The sequence below is a fragment of the Eptesicus fuscus genome, chromosome 14 (assembly GCF_027574615.1).
Source record: "Eptesicus fuscus isolate TK198812 chromosome 14, DD_ASM_mEF_20220401, whole genome shotgun sequence".
Taxonomy (NCBI): Eukaryota; Metazoa; Chordata; class Mammalia; order Chiroptera; family Vespertilionidae; genus Eptesicus; species Eptesicus fuscus.
The window spans coordinates 12983553-13008661 of NC_072486.1; the positions used below are offsets into that span (position 1 = coordinate 12983553).

General features: G+C 36.0%; 1 protein-coding gene across 2 annotated transcripts in view; it reads right to left on the reverse strand.

The window, feature by feature from the left end:
- Positions 1–309: 309 nt before the first annotated feature.
- Positions 310–25109, reverse strand: part of STK31 (serine/threonine kinase 31) — a 53206-nt gene continuing 28406 nt past the window's right edge. Inside the window, exons 12-24 of one of the 2 annotated variants that reach the window (XM_008148046.3) lie at positions 24283–24462; positions 22112–22228; positions 21011–21130; positions 18634–18765; positions 17310–17411; positions 15913–15993; positions 14040–14165; positions 13295–13420; positions 13030–13116; positions 12196–12345; positions 10288–10410; positions 5420–5488; positions 310–907 (exon numbers count right to left, since the gene is read on the reverse strand). In XM_008148046.3, the coding sequence (XP_008146268.2) occupies positions 680–907; positions 5420–5488; positions 10288–10410; positions 12196–12345; positions 13030–13116; positions 13295–13420; positions 14040–14165; positions 15913–15993; positions 17310–17411; positions 18634–18765; positions 21011–21130; positions 22112–22228; positions 24283–24462 (1641 nt within the window). In that variant the 3' untranslated portion in view covers positions 310–679. The remainder of the gene's footprint in view (positions 908–5419; positions 5489–10287; positions 10411–12195; positions 12346–13029; positions 13117–13294; positions 13421–14039; positions 14166–15912; positions 15994–17309; positions 17412–18633; positions 18766–21010; positions 21131–22111; positions 22229–24282; positions 24463–25109) is intronic. The other variant, XM_054726232.1, reaches the window with a different exon arrangement.

Sequence of the window (25109 nt, forward strand, 5' to 3'; positions counted from 1 at the left end):
CATGCCTCAGATTTTATACAATTAAACGCAACAAACTGTTTCTCCTTTCAGTGCTTTCATCATGCTTTCTCTGCTACTTAAGACACTCTTGCCCCATCTTGACCTTTACTACTCATCGTTTAAGGTACTACCTTCCTCCACAGTTTAAGTCCACTTCTCTTCAATCCCAGAAGGCTCTGTCCAGAGCTATCATTGGATGCTCCATATTACATTATGAAGATCTGTTTATATCTCTGACTTTCTCAACAGATTGTGTGCTTTGTAAGTGTAAAGACCATGTTTTATTTATTTTCTATCCCCAGAACTGGGTACAAAGTGAAGCAACTATCATTTATTGAACAAAAGCATTACCCTTCATCATCAGCTGGCCAACATATTAAAAATCTGCCTAGGATCTGTCCACCAATCTAATAACCTTTTCTATTACAAGTATATTAGTCTAATTATGCAATTTCAAAAAATAATAGACAGAAAATCTTTCCTTAACACCTCCAGTTAAATGAAACTTCAAAGTTTCAACATTTTGCATAGCCAAATATCTTTTATTTTTTAAAACTGGAATACCAAAGACATAACCCAACTAGCTACAGAACACTTCCAGGTTTTTTCCTGTGTATTTAACCAAACTAAATTAAGTTTTTAAAGTGAACATCTGCAACAACAAAAGAACCCTAATCTATCAATCAAAGTTGGCTTCACCACTTCTTGTCTTTTCTTTATATTTATCCAAGTTCTCCAACTTTAATTCTTCTTCCTCTTTATACTGGGCATATTCAGTATCTTTTTCTGGGTTTGGAGTTGATGTCTCTTTTGGTAGCAAGAAACATTCAGCATTCAAAACTTGCTCAGCAGTCATTGAACTTCTCCGATAGATCAAACTACATAGGAGGGATTTGACATTATCACCCTGCAAGGAAAAAGAGATGTGGCAAAACAAAAATCAAATCAAAACAAACAAGCAAAAAGACAAACCTGCAATAAGGAAAGAGGATCAAATTCAAAAACACTTTTAACCAATGTTACAGATCTAAAATCACTTTTTCCTATTTAGATTTTTTAAGATTTCTACAAAATTCAACCAGTTTTTACCAGAAATGAATTACTCAATAGTTAAACAATGAAACTGAGTTACAAAAGAAACATAGCTGAAATGTCTCAAGAAACAAGTGAAATTCCAAAGCAAGACATTTTATGACTTCCCCTTTCCCGTTTTTAGGGTAATAGTCAGAGCTTGGCATGACAAAAATGTACACTGAAGCTCCTCTGTCTGGGCGGGTTTCCTGCTTTACCTCGTCAACTGCTTCTGGTTTCACGTTTGAAGTGATCTCCTCTGGGAACTCTTCTACTACCACTTATCAGTGTCATTATCATTATGGGAGTCAGTATTTATGTACCACTATTTCAAAGAATGTTTTTTAGTATTATCACATGTAAACAACACCATAATGTTGATCCTCCATTATTTCTACCTCCCAAATCACCTGGATATGCCTTTTTTGGCCCGCTATGATGACTTCAATTAGAGTATATTTCACAGTGAATGAAAATCACCTGTTTATTGCTAGTGTCCTCATTAGATTCAAATATCTTTAAGATCAGAAATTTTAGCTTATCACTTCATCCCCAACAATTAGTACAGTGTCAGGAATATAGCAGACATTCATTTGCTAAATGAATGAACGTCAATGCCCATAATGCAATCTACAGAATATCTTTTTAAACATATTTAAAGAGATAGGTATAAACTAACTAAAATTTACAAAATCTAAATTATAAAAATAGTACATGCTCTTCAAAACCACAAAAGTAGATTTAGAACAAGTAGAAAATCCTATCATGTTTTTAGACAAAAAGACACTCACCTCAAATGTGTCAACTGTCCCTGAGTTAATTTATAAACTTAAATGATTCCTATAATCATTGCCACCCACCCCCCCTAAAACTAAATAAGTTAACTGTAAAGATCTTTTAGAAGAATAATAGGCAAGAAGAGACATGAAAGGCCTGATAAAAATAGCCTTCCAAGTATTAAAAAGTTTACACTGAAGATAAACCTGCATTGAAGTCTGTTAATTGAAAGAATATTGCACTATAATTTGAATAAATAAAAAGAAACAGAACGAAATAGAAAAATTAAAAGTATACTATACAAATGAAATTGCAGTAACTGAAATGATGGCATTTTCCAATGAAGGAAGGGGATAGCTTTTTAACAAAAGGTATTGGGACAAATGGCTACCCACTGGAAAAAGATCAGATATATTTCTCCAACCAAACACTAGGATAATTCCACATGTATCAAAAATCTACATTTAAAAAATAAAATTACATTAAGTACTAGAAAGTAGTTTAATTACTCAATTCTCCAAAATCATGAAAAACAAAAAATTTTCCTTAAGCTTTCCCTCTCATAGATTACAAACTTTTACAAAATCATAAAACACAATTAGAGAACAGATAGAAAAGCAATCTCTACAAGTCAAAACCAAAAGGAAACAAGCTAACTATCTGACATTCTGGAAAAAGCAAAACTATGGAGTCAGTAAAAAGATCAGTGGCTACCCAGACCTGGGGAAGGTAGAGATGAACAGGCAGAGCACAGAGGATTTTCAGGGCAGTGAAAATATTCTGTGTAATACTACAATGATGGCTACATGTCATCAAACATTTGTCCAAACCCATAAGAATCTACACCAAGAGTGAACCTTAATGTGAACTCTAAACTTTAGGTAATAAGGATGTGTCAAAGTAGGTTCATAGGTTCATCAGTTGTAACAAATGTACCACTCTTGTGGGGGACGTTGATAAAGGATAGACTATGCATATGTGAGAGAAGGAAGTATATGAGAAATCTCTGTAACTTCATCTCAATTTTGTTTGTGAACTTGAAAATTGCTTTTAAAAAAAGTAAGCTCATAAAAAAGTGGTAAAACATTATAAAATATTTTCTTCATTAAAAAAATAGCATAAGAACTTTTAGAGCCTGATCATTATACTTTTATAGGCTCGTTTACTGCAATATTTAACTTCTTGATATTTAGTCATACTGTACTATTCCACTTCAAAATAATTTAATATTTTTATACCTTAGTGCAGGCTTTTGTCTTTATCAGAAATGCCTACCATCTCACTCTACCTCATGTAAAATCCTAATTCAGTCTTGAAGATTCACCTCAAATAACTAATTGCTTCCCCCTTTCTCTGCAGAATTAAAAATGGGCTTCCTCCAAAGTACTTCCTTAATGCTCTATTTATAGCGCTTTTGGCATGGCTCAATAGATAAGCATCAACCCATGAACCAGGACACTGCGGTTCAATTCCAGGTCAGGGCACATGCCTGGGTTGCAGGTTCAATCCCCAGTAGGGGGCATTCAGGGGGGCATGCTGGAAGCAGCCAACTGATGATTCTCTCTCACTACTGATGTTTCTATCGCTCTCTCCCTCTGCCTTTCTCTCTCTGAAACCAATAAAAACATATTTTTTTAAATACTCTATTTAAAGTGTCAGCCTGTGGACTGAGGGGTTCCAGGTTCGATTCCGGTCAAGGGCACATGCTCGGATTGCGAGCTCGATCTCCAGTAGGGGGCATGCAGGAGGCAGGCAACCAATCAATGATTCGCTTTCATCATTGATATATCTACTCTCCCTCTCTGAAATCAATAAAAATATATTTTTTATTTAAAAGACGTTCTTTATTTGTTGTGGGCACTTTGATAAATCTAGAATGGGTCTTGGTTTCTGCTCAGTAAGTAAGGAAAATGGCCCTTCTCCCCTGCCTTATGCTTTAGGTTAGCTAAAATTTCAGCAGGAGGAATATTGTCACATGCACCAGATTTCACTGAAAAGCAAGACACCTTTTCATTTCCTTTATGTTTAAATGAGTAAATATTTACTAAATATGTATGGTATACAGAACACTGCTAAACGCTGAATTTAGATTGAGGGCAAGAAATATTTGTGTTTTTTATTGTACCTTTTAAGTATTTTTATCATGAGTATTTGTGTCAAACATACCTGTTATTTTTTCAAAATATTGTCTTGCAAATAGTCTCTTATAGAGAAAGAAAATATATTCTTCTTAGAATTGATCTAATGAAAACTTGTGATATCTTTACCTTTCTCCTAGAGGTCAAGTGATTGCCATTTTTCCCCCTTTAATGGGGAAAATATACTCCCTATATTCTGGAGATAGGCATTCATACCATTTTCTAGTTAGTGAAACTCTGATTTTAAGTATTTGATCATATCAAAGTCAGATATGAATTTACTAAATGGTAAAAAAAATCTACACTAATAAAAGAGAATGATGCAAATTGATCATACCTTTGTGATGCCCACCAGCCAATCAGGAGTATGCAAATTAACCCAACAAAGATGGCAGGTTAATTTGCATATGCAGGCACCAAGTGGCTGGGGGCGGGGCGGGACGCCTGTGTTGTCACCATGGCGACGATGCAGGTATTCCACACTGCCCCAGCCGCTCCGGGCCTCTGGGCAGCATGGGAAGGCGGAAAGGTGGCTCCGGGCCGGAGCAAAGGCAGAAAGGCAGCTCCGGTCTGGAGCGAAGGCGGTGCCGGCAGCCAGGGGAAGGAAGGCCCATTCTTGCATGAATCTTCGTGTATCAGGTCTCTAGTATATATATATATATACATATATATATACATATAAAATACTCTATTTATAGATCTTGGTTGTTTACTTGTTCACATTTCCAAATTATTAATTTTTTTAATGCTGCAATCCTAGTAACCCAGCCCCTAGTTCAATTTCTGGTATAGAATAGAAACTTAAAATATGTTGGCTGAATACAAATATGAATGGCAAAGCAATATGAATGACACAGATGTGTGACAAAGAAAAGATATAGCTAGGTATTTATAAGAAAAGTAAAACAGCCCTAGGAGATTTGACTCAGTGGATAGAGTGTCAGCCTGTGAACTGAAGGGTCCCAGGTTCGATTCTGGTCAAGGGCACATGCCCAGGTTGCGGCTCGATCCCCAGTAGGGAGCGTGCAGGAGGCAGCCAATCAATGATTCTCTCATCATAGATGTTTCTATCTCTCTCTCCCTCTCCCTTCCTCTCTGAAATCAATAAAAATATATTTTTTAAAAAGTAAAATATTAACTTTAATACAATATCACCTTGGAAGATACAGAAAAGACTATTTTTCCTTAATTGTTACTTAAGATTATTTATATAATTTGTGTGAAAAACATACACTCCAGCAGTCTTCTCTAGCAGTAATTCTCTGGCAGTAATTTAAGTAGGGTACTTAACTTTTTTTTAGTATTACTTTATTGTGAATGCTATTTGGCATTCTTACAATAGTTAGAGCATACTTTCAGTCAAATATTTAAATTTACATTACTACTACACATCTATATCACATTTGCAACAAGTAAATAAAAAAGTCACATACCAAACGAAACTGATCCACTTTTGGGATTCCCTCTTCATTTGTCTCAAATTCCTGATTTTGAACAGAAAGCTGTAAAGAAAATCAGAAGGAATAAATTCCCAATGTACTGACCCTATAACAAAGTCAAATCTGGAACTCTTCAGATTATGGTGAAAAGAGAACAACTAACTCAAAGAAAGCACATTAACCCTTGCAGGATAAAAATACGTTCATTATAATAAGAACCTGTTCACAAACAACCATAGTTCCCCCCAAAAAAGTATCACTCAGAGTGGCTGCACACAGTATAGCGACTTTTAATACTTCCTCACCTTACAAGCACCATCCCCAACTGGAGACTGGATCAGCTCTGCCAAGTCCCACATAACCCTGTAGTTCCATGGCAGGAAGGGAGAGCAGCTCAGAGCTGGGCATTCAAAGTGTAAGACCTTTAGAGGGAGGCTATTGTCTGGGACCAGAGAAAGTGCTTAGCCCCATCCTGCTGGCTGGGCTGGCATCATCCTCAACAAGAGAGAGTTTTGATCTATCGTCCTGAGCCCAGGCAGGCTAAGCTTGCTCCTGTACCCAACCTGAACCTGCAGCGCGCCTCCATAGAGGAAACTAGAGTTGGAGACTGTCAGAAACCAAGGGGTTTGGCTTTGAACCAGGGGCTACTTTCCCTAAACCTATTCTCAGCTAGCCTGGGTTCATCCTACAGTCTCCCTTTGGAAGGCTCTGGAGGAAGACCAGGCAACCTCAGGGGGAGTTGGAGTAGCTGACAGGTGGAAGTGGACATCAGGGAGCTTCTGTCCTTTTACAGATCTGCTCCCAGCTCAAAGCTGGAAGAAGGCAACCCTTTTACACAGATTGGCCCCTCCCACACACCTCAGGTCCAGTCAATGCAGACACAAACTGAACAGAGTAGTAGTTACAGACAGGCAGCCCAAGGTCGGTAACTCAGAACATCTGACAGTGACCTGTACCTGAACCCCACTCAGGCAGACCCAGAACTAACACAACCAGTGGTGGGCTTCAGACCACACCAAAGCTTAACCCAACTAGCCACACACAAGTGGCACACCCAAAGGGGAATTCTGGCAGGCACCAGATCCTGCTGGAAACAACCCTGCCTCAGGGGGCAGCCCCTGCACAGCATTTCATGCATGGTGATCCAAGTTTACCTTATAGTCACCCAGACTGAAGGGTTAACCCCACCCACAAAAGGGCCAACATCATTCAAGTTCAGCCACAGCAGGGGGTGCACATAACCCACAAGAAACATTCCTAGAGGATGGAAGTCAGGTGATCTGGAAGATTGTTCTACTGAACCCAACAAGACACCTCAAAACTATACCAGCACAACAGCTTGCACAGTGTGGTCAGAGATGAGCCTCACAGTCAGCCAGCCTGAGGGTTGATCCTGACCATGAATGGGCCAATAGCAATCAAGACCCAATTACAACAGGAGGGCCCACATAAGCCACACAAGGGACATTCCTAGTGCACCCAGCTCAGGAAATCAAGAAGAGTACAATCACTCGGTCCCACAGCACACCTACTACATAAGACCACCCCATAGCAGTTCTATCTAATACACAGATGAAGAAACAAGTCCCAAATGAAAGAACAGGAAGAATCTCCAGAAAAAAAGAGTGAAATGAAATGAAGGCAAGCAATTTATCAGAGTTCAAAGTAATGGTTATAAGGATGCTCAAAGAACTTACTGAGAACTATAACTATTGAAAAAGAACATAGAAATCATGAAAAAGAACCAGTGAGAGATGAAGAATACCATATCTGACATCAAGAATACAAAGTGGGTTGGATGAAGCAGAGAATCAAATCAGTGATTTTGTAGCCAAGGTAGGAAAAAACACCAAATCAGAGCAGTAAAAAGAAAAAAGAATTAAAAATAATGAGAATAGTTTAAGGAACCTCTGTGACAACTTCAAAAGAACCAACATTTGTATGATGGGGGTGGCAGAAGGAGAAGAGAGAGAGCAAGGAATTAAAGACCTATTTGAAAACATAATGACAAAAAACTTCCCTAACCTGGTGAAGGAAACAGACATACAAGTCCAAGAAGCACAGAGTCCCAATCAAGATGAGACCAAAGAGGCCCACACAAAGACACTTCATAATTAAAACGCCAAAGGTTAAAGACAAAGAGAGAATCTTAAAAGCAGCAAGAAAAAGCAGCGTAACAACTGACTCCACACTACTAATAAATCAAAGACATATGCATCCACATTCTCACTGCAGCATTTAATAAGACATGGTGCATATCTATCTAATAAAGAGCCAGGGTCATAACAACCCTTATGACTGAAGGCTCCACCAGACCGAAGTCATGCTGGGTTGCCATGGTGACCCAGCACTGACTGCTTAGGGGGCTGCGGATCAGGCCCAAAGAGAGGCCTGCAGAGAGAAAGGCAGGGTCTGATCTGTAGCCTCTGTGGCAGCCATTGATCAGAACTTGCCTCTCTCTCCCAGCCTGGCCAACAGCCGTGCCTCCATTTCTCTCCAGGCCTCCACTGGGGCTGCTGATCAGCACCACCTTTCTGATCAGGCCCCGTTGATAGGCCCAGAGATGCTGACTGGCATAGAAACTGACCAATCAGAACCAAATCTGGGTGAATGTAAGGAGCCAATGGCTGCCTAGGAGGTGGAGCTTTTGATGCAGACTGGCATAGAAACTGACCAATCAGAACCAAATTGGCCAGCAGAGGAGGGCAGTTGGGGACAAGATCAGGCCAGCAGGGGAGTGAAGTTAGGCATGATTAGGCAGGCAGAGGCAGTTAGGGGTGATCAGGCAGGCAGGCAGAGCTGTTAGGGGCAATCAGGCAGGCAGCCAGGTGAGTGGTTAGGAGCCAGCAGTCCCAGACTGTGAGAGGGGTGTCTGACCGCCGGTTTAGGCCCAATCCTGGTGGTCAGACATCCCCTGAGGGGTCCCCAATTGGAGTGGGTGCAGGCTGGGCTGAGGGTACCCCCCCTCCGTGCATGAATTTCATGCACCAGGCCTCTAGTATACAATGAAATTATTCAGCCATAAAAAAAAAAAATGAAATCCTGCCATCTGCAATAACATAGATGGACCTAGATGGTATTATGCTAAGTGCAATAAGTCAGAGATACAAATGCAATATGATTTCACTTACATGTGGAACCTAAAAATTAAATAAACGAACAAGCAGACCAGAAAGAGACTCATAGATACAAAAAAAAACTGAGGGTTGGCAAATGGGGTGAGGGAATGGGTGAAAAAGGGTGTAGGGATTAGGAAATACAAAGTGGTAGTTATAGAACAGTCATGGGAATATAAAGTACAGTATAGGGAATCCAGTCAATAATATTTTATTAACTGTATAGTGTTAGATAGGTACTAGATTTATCAGGGTTATCACTTAAGTTGTATAAATGTCTAATAACTGGTTTTTACACCTGAAATTAATATAATATTGTATGTCAATTGTAATAAAAAATAAAATACTATTTTTAATCAACCAGCCACATATAATTGTGTCTATTCCTACTGTCTCTATACTGCCCCACTGATCTGTATGTCTAAGTGTACACCAACATCACACTTTCCTGATTTTTAATTTCATTAAGTCTTAAATTCGGATAGTTTAAGTCCTCCAATATTATGCTTTTTCGAAATTATTTTAGCTATCTCAGATCCTATGTACTGTCATATAAATTATAGAATTTGATTGACAATTACTGAAAGCCTAGAAGTATTGTTGTTGAAATTGTATTGACTCTGTAGACCAATTTGAGAAGAATTCAGATCCTTCAACATTGAGTCTTCCAGTCCATGAGCATGGCACATTTCTCCACTTATTTAGGTCTCCTTTAATTTCTCTAAACAACACTTTTTAATTTTCAGTGTATAGCTGTCTCTACTGTAAGTGATGTATTTCAATTTCCTATTTTGCTAATACATGAAAACACAATTATTATGCTGATGTTTTTTCCTGCAACCTCACTCAAGTTCTAGTAGCTCTTATGTACATTCCTACACATTTTCTACATAATAAAGACAGCTTTACTTCTTCCTTTTCAAACAGTGTGTTTTTTATTTCTTTTTATTGCCTTAGTACACTGGCTAGACCAGGATTAGGCAAATTATGGCCTGTATGCCAAATCTATTCCACTGCTTATTTTTGTACAGCCTGGAAGCCATTTTTTAATGTTTAAAAGAAAATTAAAATATACTATTTCTTGACATATTAAAATTTTAACAAATTCAAATTTCAATGTCCATAACACTCATTCATTTACATATTGTCGATGGCTGCTTTCATACTATAGAGACCTTAAATACTTACCATCTGGCCCTTTATTTTGCACAACCCTGGGTTAGAACCTCTAGTACAATTGTAAGCAGAAGTGAGAACAGACATCCTTCCCTGATTAATACTTAATCCCTCATAATTCACAGGAAGAATGGGTTTAAACCTGAATAAAAAATCGCCATCTGATTTACATTGAAATCAGGAATATTTACTCAAGGTTCACTCAGCATTTATTTTCCACATATGGATAAAATGCTTCCATATAATACAGGACAAAATCATTTTCACTGTTAATCTTGACTTTAATAAAACTAAGACAAGTGTGATATATAAATATATAGCAAGCCAATTTGTAGAAAGTATATAATAGGTGATAGAAAGTATGTCAACAGTTTGTCATAAAACTTTTTTAAAAGGAAAACAAGCAACTTTCTACTAAAAATCTATCACTGCTTTTTTGTTGAGGAAAATCCCTACAAAATCATCAGTTTATATACTGAAATACATACATACACACACACACACACACACACACACACACACACACACAGTATATAAATAAATGACCTATTTCAATAAAAAATAACATACCCACAATAAAATGCAGCCATACGCATACAAGTCAGAACTTGGAGAAGCAGGTTTTCCCATTTTCACTTCAGGTGATATCAAACTCAAGTCACCAACCATCATGTTCACTGAGGCTCGCTGACTCTAGGAAAACAGCAGGTTAAATATCTTAGAGGCAACACAGTTGAGGTGGCTCTCTGTGAAGTACTCTATATCTATTCAACAACAAAAGTAATTTGTAATACTCCATTCTCTTTTGTTACCAAGTATTTTTACCTAATTTCTGCTATTATAAACTGCTCCTAAAATCAGTGTCATAAAATTAACAGTGAGATTTCGGTTACATTTCACACTGTAGATCCAAGTAGATTTAAAACTAAGAACCACTAATTATTTAAACATTTGGTAGATTTTTAAAATAGATGTCATAAGGGAAGAGAAGATGTGCTATTTTCTAATTCTAAAATATTCTAAGTAACTTTTAAAAAAACTGAAAGTCTACTAAGTACTTTCCTTCTTTACTGACCATTTTCTAAGTATACCATTTCTGATGTGTCAAAAGATATCTAGTAACAAGAACAAAAGATATCTAGTAGACTGAACACTCTGTGGCTCAGTGGTTGAGCACCGACCTATGAACCAGGTGGTCACGGTTCAATTCCTGGTGAGGTCACATGCCTGGGTTGCAGGCTCAATCCCCAGTGTGGAGCATGCAGGAGGGAGCTGATCAATGATTCTCTTTCATCAGTGATGTTTCTCTCCTCTCTTTCTCTCTCCCTTCCTCTCTGACATCAATAAAAATTTATCTTTTTTTAAAAAAGAACATGAAACCTGGATTTAGACAGACCTTGGCTGCAATTCTCCTCTCCACTTATTTGCTGTGTGACCTTGGGCTTTACCTAATTCTTTGAGCCTAAATTAACTTGTAAAATGGAAATAGTATCTACCTTACAGAGTCATGGGAAAGCTAAAAATAATTGGTAATCACCTAGCACATATTACTGTTAATTATCTCTTCTCCTCCTCCTGTCTTCACCCTTGGTTCCCAAGTTTCTAAAAAATGTCTATTAATTTAAAAAATAGCAAAAGAAAAAAATATATATATATAACTTATATAATCTATTAGGAGGGAAGGTATTAATAGAAAGAGAGGCAGGAAATAGCCACCTAGTTTTCCCTATTTCCTAGCAATTAAATGTATCTTGATGATGATACAATAATGTTTAGTGTTGTCAATGCCACTGACTACAATGTCAGCTTGCTCTTAAGACTGCTAGTTACAAAACATAATGCAAAAATTTAGAAACTCTGTTCCAGCACCTAGCTGATAACAAATTGCTTATACTACATGATACAACTTAAACGAAAGGCAAAGCATCTTATAATTAGAGACCCGGTGCACAAAATTCGTGCACTGGAAGGGGGTGTCCCTCAGCCCAGCCTGCACCCTCTCCAATCTGGGACCCCTCGGGGGATGTCCAACTGCCAGTTGTTGGACATCCCTCTCACAATCCAGGACTGCTGGCTCCCAATCGATCACCTGCCTGCCTGCCTGATTGACCCTAACCACTTCTGCCTACCAGCCTGATCACACCCTAACCACTTCCCTGCCAGCCCAGTGGCCCCCAACTGCCCTCTCCTGCTGGCCTGGTCGCCCCTAACTGCCCTCCCCTGCTCCTGATCGCCCACAACTGCCCTCACCTGCCAGCCATCTTGTGTTGGCCAACTTGTGATGACATGGGGGCAGCCATCTTGTGACCACATGGGCGTGACCACATGGGGGTGGCCAGCTTGTGCGAGAGTGTGATGGTCAATTTGCATATTACCACTTTATTATATAGGATTATCATATCATGTAAAAGTGTTAAAATACTGCCTAATAATATTAAGTGATGTTTAGGACCTATTTGTAAAATCATGTTATTTTACCACAGATTTGGTGAAGTCAAAATCTCCAACAATTCCTTGTTCACGGTTTAAAGCAAATACATTATTCTGATGAAGTGATCCATGAATTATGTCAGCCTTGTGCAAGGTATGCAGGCCTTGAGCAACACCTTTCATGACCTTTAAAGCTTCCTATAGATAAATACACACAAAAGAAGTCAGGAAGTAGGCAAATCATTTTAATACATAATTAAAAGACTATTCCAGAAATGAGTAAAGCTTCCTCCAAATGAATCTTTATTAAGACTACAGCATAGAGAAAGAATTAGACAGAAGCTATGATTATGTAACTGGTGACATCATCTATACATGACTTAAAATTCAGTCTCTAAGAAGACTTAGATTATAAATAATGACTATATAAGGTATCTAGGGGAGAAAAAGAGACTGAAATAGTGTTACCAGGCAGGAAAATTCAGGATGTCCTTTATTGGTATTACTAATTCAAATTTATGACAGAAATTAAAGTTGTCACTCAAGTACTTATAATACCAAGTGCTATATATACAATGCAACTTACAGTACAGCTTAATAGTTTTAAGCATGAGCTTTGGTACCAAAAAGACCTAATTTCAAGTCCCAACTCTACCACTGGTTAAGGGACCCTGTGCAAGTCATTTAATCTCTGTGAGCCTCACATTTTTTCATCTGTATTTAATGGGATAACTCATATCACAGGGTTGATGTGACAAATACAGTAATATGAGTCAAAATTTTACATAGTATAAAGCAAGTAATATGCCCTCCATATACATTAGCTGTTATTTTCTCATTCAGCACATTCATGGAAATAGATTTTTTTTTTTTTTTACTTACCTCTGAAGTTAGAGGCATACTGGCTTGAATAGCACTCAAGTTTGCCCTAGGATAGTATGGGACCATCAGATAAGCCATAGGATCGGACTAAGAAGCAAAACAGAAAATAAGACTCAAAGTAAAAAATTCTTCAATATATTTTTAGTATATATTGATTGTTCAAGATACCTTAATTTAAAAGGAATGAATAATTGCCTCACTAATACTGGAAGCTAAAACTTTTTTAAAATGCAACATTTTCTGCAAGAGATTAGTATAACTTTACCTTACACAGAAATAGGAATATCAATGGTAGCAACCCAGACTCTTCCTTAGCTTCTCTCCAAGCTCTGTGATAGGCAGCTGTTCTCTGAACCACCCTGGCTTCTGTATCAACATCCACAGAGTAGCCCTTGTACCAAAAGGAGAGACACTGGTAATTCCAAGATTAAAAATCCCACTCTAATGATACATCATTCCAATTTCAACGTCATGATTTTTACATAAGTTAAATTACATCTAATTTTATTTTTAAACTTTTTAAGTACATTTTTATCTGCTTTGAATGCTGTAATTTAGAAAGGAAAGAACAATTCTACTTGTGACTTAATATATATCCACAATGCATGCCACTGAGGCCAAATTAACCTATTATCATGATAACAGTTTCCCGGATCAATTAAGAGAAGAAATCAAAGAATAGAAGACTGAGTTGGCAAAACAGGTAAAATTTTATAGTAACTCATTTCAAAGAGAAGTGTAAGAAAAACAAAAATTTTAAAAAGCTACTAGATAGAATGTAATAAATTCACTTAAAAAGGAAAGCAAGTATTTCCTATTAAGAAACATATATTACTTAGGAAAGCTTTAAATTCAAAATTATTTCTGGTTATCAAACAGGAGCATAATCATCAAGCTGGTCAACTAATAAAGTTTAGAAAACAAACAGTGGGCTTTTACTTTCCTAAAAAGTAACACCACAGCCCGTTACATTTCTGAATCTCCCATAAGTCAGAATAACTTAAACTTACCTTTAAAAGAATTATCTGCCCATTAACCTCAGAACATAACAAAGGACGCTTGCTGCTAAGTTCTTTCATGGGCTCAGCATCAAGAAGATCCCGTTCCAAGCTCATGGTAAGAAGACCACCAGAGTTCTAGGCACAAGTTTTTGTTAAAGTAATAATCCAAACAATCCCAATGCTTAAATCATCAACATAATTAGTTACGTGCTATTAGCTGAATTGGACATCATTAACCCACTGGAGAAACCAAGGAAATAAAAATATTTAAAGTTTCTTTTTCTTTTTTTTCTAGTTCCTGGCTCTTGAACCACAACCCAAAGTATTATCATCATCAATTTAATTGCTACTACAGTTAGAGAACAGACTCTGAAAAAGACTGGAATAAACCAGACATGCTTCCAAGGAACCCTGATGTTTACTTGTGAAACTTCTTGCGTTTTCTAAAAATATTAAAATGACAAAAAAAAAGGTTGTAAAATGGGAATGAGAAGCCTAAAAATTATGACTACTATGAAGTAATTCTAGTAACTCTGCATCTGTTTGAAGTGGAATCCTCAAGAGTGAAAATGACTTTCAAGTATTTTCATTCTACTAAATTATTCCTGCTACTTTTAAAAAGAAATGATGTTTTGCACTAAAACTTGAATATCAACAACTTAGGTCAAGCAAGTTTCACTGCGGTACAATTTTAGTAACAAGGACTGTAAAACTGCTTTGGGTTTTTCTTAAATATTGTCAATACCCACAACCTATAATCAATCCACAGAGGTTTCCTAAGTACGAATCTCAGTTAAACATCTTAAAACCATTAAAGAAGTCCATAATCCCTGATTTAACCCTTTTATATTCTTCCACAATAAAATAGGTTAGCATATTTTAAAATTAATTTTCAAGTCCTACATGGCACCACATATTCACTCACCCATTCTACATGGATAGTCTCTAAGCTACAGTTAAATAATTGCATGAAAAACCCCACATTATTTTTAAAGTTCCATCTGGAAAGATTTTACAATAATTTCTTTAACAATTTAAGAGACATTCATCTTCACATTTATGAATTCACAAATATGTGAATATCCCTTTGTGTCCCACATCTGTTATCATGGACTTAATGTCAATCTTTAAGAAGAAATATCATGCCCTAGCTGGTTTGGCTCAATGGATGGAGCATCGGCCTGTGGACTGAAGGGTCCCAGGTTCGATTCCAGTTAGGGGCACATGCCCAGGTTGTGGGCTTGACCTCCAGTGGGGGTTGTGCAGGAGGCAGCCGATCAGTGATTTTCTCTCATCGTTGATATTTCTGTCTCTCTTTCCCCTCTCCCTTCCTCTCTGAAATCAATAAAAATGTATTTTTTAAAAAGAATAACTATCCTATCTAGCCCCCATCACTACCAGGCAATAAAAAACACAGAGCTAACAAATTCTGCCTTAAGAGCCAGAGTCTACCATCCTGCTCCACATTGCCCTTCTACCTAGTACCCTGATTTTCCAGCCTTTGAATCCTATTGGCCTAGAAAATTATACCCACATCAACATCTCTAGCTTAACCAACATCTCTCCAATTTTCTCCAATCTGCTTTAACTTACAAGATACATTTGGCATAAATTCCTCATGACTAGCAATGTCCTGCTTTTATTCTAACTCTTGGGCCAGCAGCTAAAACTATTATTATTTCAAAAAATAAAACACCTAGAATGCACTGTGCCAGTATTAAAGACAGTTTTGAGAAAAAGTTCTCATAATACCCAGACACTACTCATCATAAACATTTTAATAGTATGGATATTATAAATTTAACACTGACATACAATTTTTAACATCATTAGTTTCAACACTGTCTGCAGAGTAGTAATTCTCAGGGGAAACAAAACTTACCATGTATTTAAGTAATCCTATTTCAGGATGAAGCAGAGGTAGCTCAGGGAACCATTTCTGTACCAAGTTATTCAGCTTCTCCTAAGTTTAAAAAATATAGATATATATTCAATTGTGATATGTTGGCCTTCGGGAAAAAATAACATAGCAGTATCTCCCTTATTATATATCTAAGAAGATATGTGTGTGCCCTAAGATACATAATCACTGATTCTGCCTTCTACTATAAAAAAAATAGCAAATGAAAGCCAAGAATCATCTTAGATCTAAAATACCATCTTTACTAACAGAAGAAAAACTTGATTACCAATTTTAGGCCTGGTATACATATATAAACACAGAACCTTGCCTAAGGTCAAGCTCTGCACTAACTTCCAAGCTAAAATGAAAAAGTGTGACAATACACCAATTTGAATTATGAAATTGTCCTTATTTCTCAAAAAAAAAAAAAAGAACACAGTGACATGTTTAAAATAACAGCTATGTCATTTAGGAGGAAACACACATAAACGCCTTGAAAAAAAATATATAGCTCTACAAAAGCCACTTTGAAGCAAATGTGAAAATTGAGGATTCTTAGAAAAGTTATTTATCACATATTCATTAAGTGAAACTTCTAGACACTTATCAAGTCACTGGAAGATAGCTATTTTATTCAAGGTGAATACTGAAGTACACAGTCATGTGAGTTTGCTAAATGAAATATAACCTTAAAATGTCTATTATTTCACAATATTTTTATTTTTTCAAAGCCATGTTCTTAACTTAGTTCACATTACATTCCTGATACATAAAATACAATACTCTTGCATTTTAAAGAGAAAATATGATGACTGACTCACAAAAACTAGTGGTAGATTAGAGACTTAAAGATGCAACGTCTCCCCCACCCAAAACCAGGTAGTTTTTTTGTTATATTCTTCAACTAATTTATGCTGCCCTATTAATGCTGTCATTGCGGTATTATACCAAAATGATGTTCATATGAATTTTAAGAAAAGGAAAAATCTTCAGGCTTTCTGTTAAGCAGATTATAAGCAGTGTGCAAATTGTGTTTATGCTATCATCTCGAGTCTTGTAAAAATAAGCAAAAAATATGAAAGGAAAGTTAACGTCAAAAATTAACAATGATCACTATTGTTACCACAAGTAGGAAAATTATGGTGATGTTTTTTCTTCTTTATAATTTTGTGTAATTTCCACATTTGGTACAATGGTAATAAATTATTTTGTCATCAGAAATTAAGATCTAAATTCACATAAACATTATTGTGCCAATACATAACTATGCCAATATAATCTCTATCCTTGTTATTATAGTCCACTTCATAAAATGGATATATTAATTCAATTTCTAGTTCAAACTAATTCAAAACTTCAAAGAATCAAATACTTACATATTCCTCTCGCTCACGATAAATTTCCTGAAAGACACTATTACGTAACTGAGTTATTTCTTGTTTTATTTTCTCAATTTCAGATCCATCATGGTCATCAGACTTTAATCAGAAAGAAAAAAAGTGACCTTATAGGCTTGTTAAAGTAGACTGAAAATAAGTCTTCCTAGTAAGAATTAATGCAACTTCTAAGCAAATAACTCCATCTGATTTCTACATATCCTATGTACCTAGCACATAATAGCACTTGTTGAATTAATATTCTAACACTAATTTTCTAAAACCTCTGAAAAGGAATTATAAAAAATAAAGACAAAGTAAATTACATAGATTTTTTTCTCACCTCTTAAAATTTGCTGAAGAATTTCTTTACAATAAAGATGACCAACTGCCATCAGAAAGTAAGTGTCAAGAATAGGAACCAGAATACAATTAAATGCCCTGGAATGGTTTTCTACATAAGATTTGGGTTTGTGTTTTTTTTAATGAGTAAATGTGTGGCATGTCTACTAGAGGAAAGACTCCAGTGATAATAAGCCATCTTAAATGGCACATTTTCAAAGTTAGATATATTTCTCCAAAAGTTAAAAAAATTAAACTGAAAAAGACACCATTCCCCACAGCCCAGAATACAATAAAACTGGAAAAATATTAAACCATTATATTCCACTTAAGTGCTTCAAAGAGAAACAGAGCTCATTCAAATTGGATTAAGACATAATATAAAACTCTTTTTAAATCAAGTTCTCAAGGGAAAACTAAGAATTCCCAAAGTTTCACAAAGTTTTAAAACTAAGGAAGAAAGTTAATGAAGATTAGAATGTCCTAATTCTTCTAGTTCTATTATCATATAAAAACAACTTTAAATATTTCCAAGAAACAATAAACAAACAATATGTACAACTATTTAAAAAAGAAGTGAACAGAAGACATCATGATCTGAAAAATAGTTTATAACAAAATTCTACCTTTGGGGAACACCCCAATACAAGCCTTGCATGTAGTAGGTTTATATTGTAATAGACATTATATAACAATCCAAACCAAAAGAGTTTTTCAAATTATTCAAAAATATTTATGTTACTGGAAACCAAGGCAGCCATGTAAACTGTTTTCAAAGAGCATTTAGTGACATGGAAAAATGTTTACACTATTAATGTAATAATTTTATTTACATACACAGAGGGGAAAAGATAAAATGTATAAAAATGTGAATAATGATTCTATTCTATTCAAAAGAGAACATTTACGCATTACTTTTATAAAGCAGAGCCCAAGTAAAGTGAGGCACACAGAGTTCAGTGACAACCAACTATTTGCTTACTTCTTCCAAATTATTCTTTTCAACCAATTTCCATCTCAGTCGAGCTTTTAAGTTTTTCAGTGTCTTTTTAATGGACAGCAAATGATCCAGATTGGGGCTCTTATTTAAACTTTCGATAATCTGCTTCTTAAACTAAGTAAGAGAAAGATTATCACATTTTCAAAACAGACAGCATAGTCACTTACAGACCATTTATTACTTATCTATTAAGATTCAACTAGTATTTACTGAATGCAGGTTGAAATAAAGTCTACAAGATAATTCTACCACTTGATTTCTTAATTATCCATATTTCTATTTAGAAGAATATCTGTTCCAGTATTGAAAAGCAAAGGTAAAAGTAATATCTCAAGCTAACACATACAGTAAGGCATACTTTGCTAGAGAATATGCAAATTGGAATTTCTAATGACAATGTAAATTAAAATTACCTTTCCCATCTAAACAATAAAGATTTATTTTTTTAAAAATTACCTTTCCCAAAAGTAGTTTGATAATATGTATCAAGTTTTAAGAATATTCATTCCTTTTGACTTAATAATAATTTTTAGGAATCTGAGAAAACAGACATACAAAAATAAATATAGGGTGAGGGCATGTGCTGGGGAGGTGGGAACAAGCAGGGAGAGGTCAGGGGGGGAAAAGGATTCATATGTAGTACTTTAAACAATAAAGGACTTTTTAAAAAAGAATAAATATACCATAAAAGGAAAAAAATTAAGTACAAAGTTATGTACAGTATTATTGATGGTAAAATAAAATTCAAAGTAACCTTAATGTCTAATGCAGAGGAACAGTTCACTGTATATCTGTACGAGGAATGACCTTCTCAGCCCTGGCCAGGTGGCTCAGTTAGTTGGAGCGTCGTCCTGTACACCAAATAATGTTGCAGGTTCGATTCCCAGTTAGGGTACATACCTAGGTTGCAGGTTTGGTCCCCAGTCAGAGCGAGTACAGGAGGCAAATGATTGATGTTTCTCCTCTCTCCCCCACTTCCCCCCTTCCTCTCTCTCTAAAAATCAATGGAAACATATCCTTGGATCAGAATTTTTTGAAAAATGACTTATCATATGGGAAAATGTTCATACTACACCATTAAATGAAGAAAATATTTTCAAAACAGTTCACAAAATGATATAATGCACATAATATACATACATACATACAAGTCACCATACAAAGGAAAAAAAGGCACACGTCATTTTATTGTGCTTTCCTTTATTGCACTTTGCAGTACTGTTTTTTTACTAATTGAAGGTTTGTGGCAACCCTGGTCAAGCAAGTCTATCGGCACCATTTTTCCAACAGCATTTGCTTATTCCATGTCTTTGTGTCACATTTTGGCACTTCTCACAATATTTCAAACTTTTTCATTATTATGATATTTGTTATGGTGATCAGTGATCAGTGATCTCTGATATTACCATGGTAATTGTTTTGGGAGCCACACCCATATAATATAGCAAACTTAACCAATAAATGCTATGTGTGACTGCTCCACTAATCAGCCCTTCTCCCATCTCTCTCCTTCTCTTTGGGCCTCTCTATTTCCTGAGACACAACAATAACGAAATTGGGCCAATTAATCTATATATATATGAAAGGCTAATATGCAAAGTGTCCCCTTGGGAGTTTGACTGGAAGACTGGGAGTTTGGTCGCTCGCTATGATATGCACTGACTACCAGGGGGTGGCACGGAACGAAGGAAGGTCCCAGCTGGCAGCCAGCGGCCAGGGAAGATAAGCCCCTGCCAGCAGCCAGCAGCCAGTGAAGGAAGGCCCTGGCCAGCAGCTGGAGGCCCTGATTGGCCCTGATCACAGGCCAGGCCTAGGGACCCTATCCATGCACGTATTTCGTGCACTGGCCTCTAGTAATCCTATAATGGCCTCTAAGTGTTCAAGTGAAAGGAAGAATCACACATCTCTCACTTAAAACCTAGAAATGAGTAAGCTTAGTGAAGAACGTTGAAAGCTGAGATAGGCCAGAAGCTAGGACGTTGCATCAGCTAGCCAAGTTGTGAATGCAAAAGAAAAGTTTTAAATTAAGTGAACACACAAATGATAAGAAAGCATAACAGCCTTATTGCTAATATAGAAAAAGTTTAGTGATCTGGCTAGATCAAACCAGCCACATATCCTTAAGCAAAAACCTAATCCAGAGCAAGGCCCTAACCCTCTTAAATTCTATGAAGGCTGAGAGGTGAGAAAGCTGCAGGGAGAATTTAATTACATACCAGCTTACAGCAGGACAGTGCTTTACTAGCAATAACAAATAATTTACCTACACACGGGGTATTAAACTACCTGAGAAAAGTTTAAGTATTAAAAAATACAAAGCATCAACACAGAAGACAAATAGAATAAAGCATGATCCAACCTCAATACTGTGCTTGTACTTGGATTGTACTGCGGCAATAAGCCTTTCCTCTGAATGGATCTTCTGTAGTACCTGACTATATGTACTTAAAATGATTTCCTTGTCTGCATCACCTTGCTCCTAAATGAAATCACACATAATGGAATTATAGACAAAGGAGTATTCAAAACAGTTAAAACTTTCAATAACAATGGAAAAACTTCAAAATGATGCCTTTAACACATTTCTATATCCATTTCAAAATACTTCTTAAACACAAATCTTTTTCTAGACAGAAGAAAGAATGATGTCAAAGATGTACATATGGGAATTTTACTCCCATTACACTATTATTCTTACAGCTGTCTGGAGTAGAGGAACATTAAAGAAAATCAGGAATACTACAATGCTAAATGTAGGAACTAAACACAAAGCTATTTTTAGAATAATCTATTAACAACCATTTCTAAAGTTAAGTCTGACAAAACCATCTAAATGAGGACTATTCGACAAAAGAGAATACAGTTAAGTATGTATTTTTAATACTAATCTAAATAAAATCACAAACGGTAAAAAGAAATACTGTAAGTAAAATGAAGAACATTACTACTGAGACTTTGGTAAACAGCTGATAACCTGGGAAAGAATCCTAGTGAACAATATTAACATTAAAAACATCCTTTTGAGGAACTACACTAATTTTTAACTTGACATACCAACAGAGAATATGCACAATAGAGAAATGGAGCTATTAATCACCCATGTGTAACTGCTTCCGAAGCTCTCACAGATTTATTTCAAGTTTTCACAAATTCTAAGAATCTTTTATTTCAGTCATTGAGTACGATGGACTAAAGAATCAAATGCTTCAGAAAGTGGTTACACTTAGATTTCCTAGAATTAAACATTAGATTTTATTTTTAATGTTAAATGTCCTATTAAAAATGAAAATACCATGCCTGGGGAAGAATGAGATTTTGTTTTGTATTTGGATTAGAACTTGACAGTGTTACTCTTTCTAACAGGCCTATAAGAGCAAAGCTAAGACCAGTCTTGATATTTTCTAACCAGCAAGAGAAACAAACCATATTGCTTCAAAGGATGCAATAAATATCAACTCACAATCAGAGATATCTCCAGCTCTTTGCAGACACTTGACTCAGCCTTCTCTAGGATTTCATCAATATTATCAATTGTGTCTTCAGAAGTCAGTGATTCTTCCACAGAAAGATCAAAAGCCTCATTTATAAAAATAAAAGCATGAAATATCTCATGTAATTATTTCAATAAGTATTGTGTCCTTATAACTGGAACAGAACATTAGCCTATTCACAGAGCTATGTGGGGGAAATAAGGATACACAGAAAAAAAGTACTATCCTCATGTAACTTAGGCATGGGGGGGGAGGTACAGATGCATCACACACATTAAAAAAAACAAACAGATTTTTTTTATAGTAGTTAGTGGTTAACAGAGGTAAGAGAATACAGAGGAAAAGTATGGGGGGGTGGGGGGGGAAGAGACAAGACCAAGATGTTTGGGGAATAGTAAGAGTTAGTCTTACTAAAAACTGGTTAAAAAAAAACAAAACAACCTTGAATGTGCAGGTGGCAAGCTTAAATCTGAAAGTATTAGGCAGGCAATGTTAGGTCTTGAACAAGGAAGGAATATGATTATAACTGGTGATGACTTACTAGTATTTAGGAATCTGGAGACTAAAAGTTACAGACTAGACTCAAATGGTTCCATTTATTAGAAAAACAAAGGTATTTTCTATCAGGAAATAAACTTAATAGTAAGATATTAAATAGAATAAAATCAGGGGCCTAAGTTATAATATAGAACTAAAGATCACAAACAGTGACTTTGGTTTCAAATAATCAGACTGTGGAAATGAAAGAAAAAGATAACGAAAAATAAACCTAAACAGAAAGGTAATTGTGATCAATAACAAAAGAGAATAAAGCAATAACTTACTTATGTTAATTATCCATAAGAAAGCACCAAAAAGGAAACAGCCTAAGTGCCCACCAGCAGATGAACAGATTAAAAACCTGTGGTACATCTACACAATCAACTACTACGCTGCTATTAAAAAAAAGGAACTCTTACCATTTGCAACAGCATGGATGGACCTGGAAAGCATTATGCTAAACGAAATAAGCCAGTTGGAGAAAGATTAAGTATCACACGATCTCACTCATTTGTGGAATATTATGAACAACATTAACTGATGAACAAAAATAGATCCAGAGACATAGAAGCATCGAACAGACTGTCCAACCTCAGAGGGAAGGCTGGGGGGAGGGAGGGTTAAGAGATCAGCCAAAGTACTTTTATGCATGCACATAAGCATAACTCATGGACACAGACAGTAGGGGGGTGAGGGCATGTCCTGGGGGTGGGAACGGCTGGGGAGAGGTCAGTGGGGGAAAAGGAGACATATGTAATACTTTCAACAATAAAGAAGTTTAAAAAAAAAAAATCACCTGGCAAGAGCCAAATGGGAAAGTACAAAAAAAAAAACAAAAACAAACAGTTATGCAAGTAGCTAGAGATTAACTTGTGTTTTTTCCAAACAAAGAAATTCGTATTTGGAAGTCATTCTCACGGATTGCCCTTGTTAAGGAAGTTGTAAAGCAAATAGAAGAACAGAGAATCAATAACAAAATTAGGCTAAAATTTAACTAGCGCTCTGAGTATATCATATAGAACCACATGCCCCCACACCTTTTGGAAAATTACATGCTGTTTTTGTAATAGTAAACAAGAATTAAAAAGAATGATATACCAAACATCGTCTCTAATATCTAATATCAACTAAGACTAAGAGTCTCTATTTAATTTAGGTATCTTTTTAAGATCTTTAAGATATCTAAAACTCAAAAGATTTAAACACCACCAATTAGCATATTTTAGGCATGACCAGTTAACCAACTAATCTTAAAATTCATCTTGCTAAAAAAGAAAACAAAAAATAGGAAAGCTATACTATCCTCTAAAGCACATGTATTTTTACATGCCCTTATCTCCACATTATAGCTGCAAAATACATACTATTTGCAATAAACTCCAGTAATATTATCTTACACCTATAGCTTTAAGTTGTCTTTATATAGGTCCTAAACAGACTACAAATATGTAAATTCCTCATTCCTCCATCCCAGCACACACATTCTCATTCATATTCATTCTCATCCTCCCCACACCCCCTCAGAAAAGAGGTAAGTTACATTTGAAAATTTTTCTTTTACATTCCCTGGTTTGTGCCACTGAGCAAGAGCTCTTACTACCTTTAAGGTGCTCTGGAACCACGCTACCAGACGTTGTAGAGAAACTTCTGTTTCACTCCTAACACTGGTGAGCTCCTCCCTTTTATCACACTTCCAGTCATAAAATTTCTTAAGTATTTCTTCAGAGTTTGTCCCTTCGTTGGCCTGTCCATATACTGCTTCTAAAGAGGCTGACAAATCCTGCAGAGATATATTTCTGTTTATTAACTTCCTACTAGGATTAAAGCACTGTATTAGAACCTGCGAGACAGAAATGTAGTATGTTGACTATACTTGAAAATTTTATAAATAAAACAGAACAATTAGACAGACATGAAAGCATACAACTACCTAGAAGCTGACTTGTTTGGACTCTAATAGTGAAAGTTTACTAAGTGAATTAAGGTTACATATAGAAAGCTTTATAATCTTAGGCTTGCTATTAAGAAGAAAGCCCTTTTCTCTGGCTTTAAATTAGAATCACTACTGCTTTATCCTGACATGGAAGTTTCCAAGACCTACTACTTAATAAAAATAAACTACACATCAAAATATACAAATAATTCCAATTAAGGAAAGACACCAAACATATAGTGTACTTAAAAGCATTTAAGGACTGGAAGAACAAGAGAGCCTGCTGACTCTCTCAAGGAATCAAACTCTAGAAATATCACAGAGACCAGAGAAAACTTAATAGAGCCTGAAATTTCCATCATAAAACTCTGAGAAAGCCTTGGGAATAGCACTAAGAAAATACAATCTGTGCCAGTGGGAGAGGACTGTACCTCCTGTGGGAAAAGATAACTTTCTTCACATGCAGAACAGATACACATATATACATAAACATA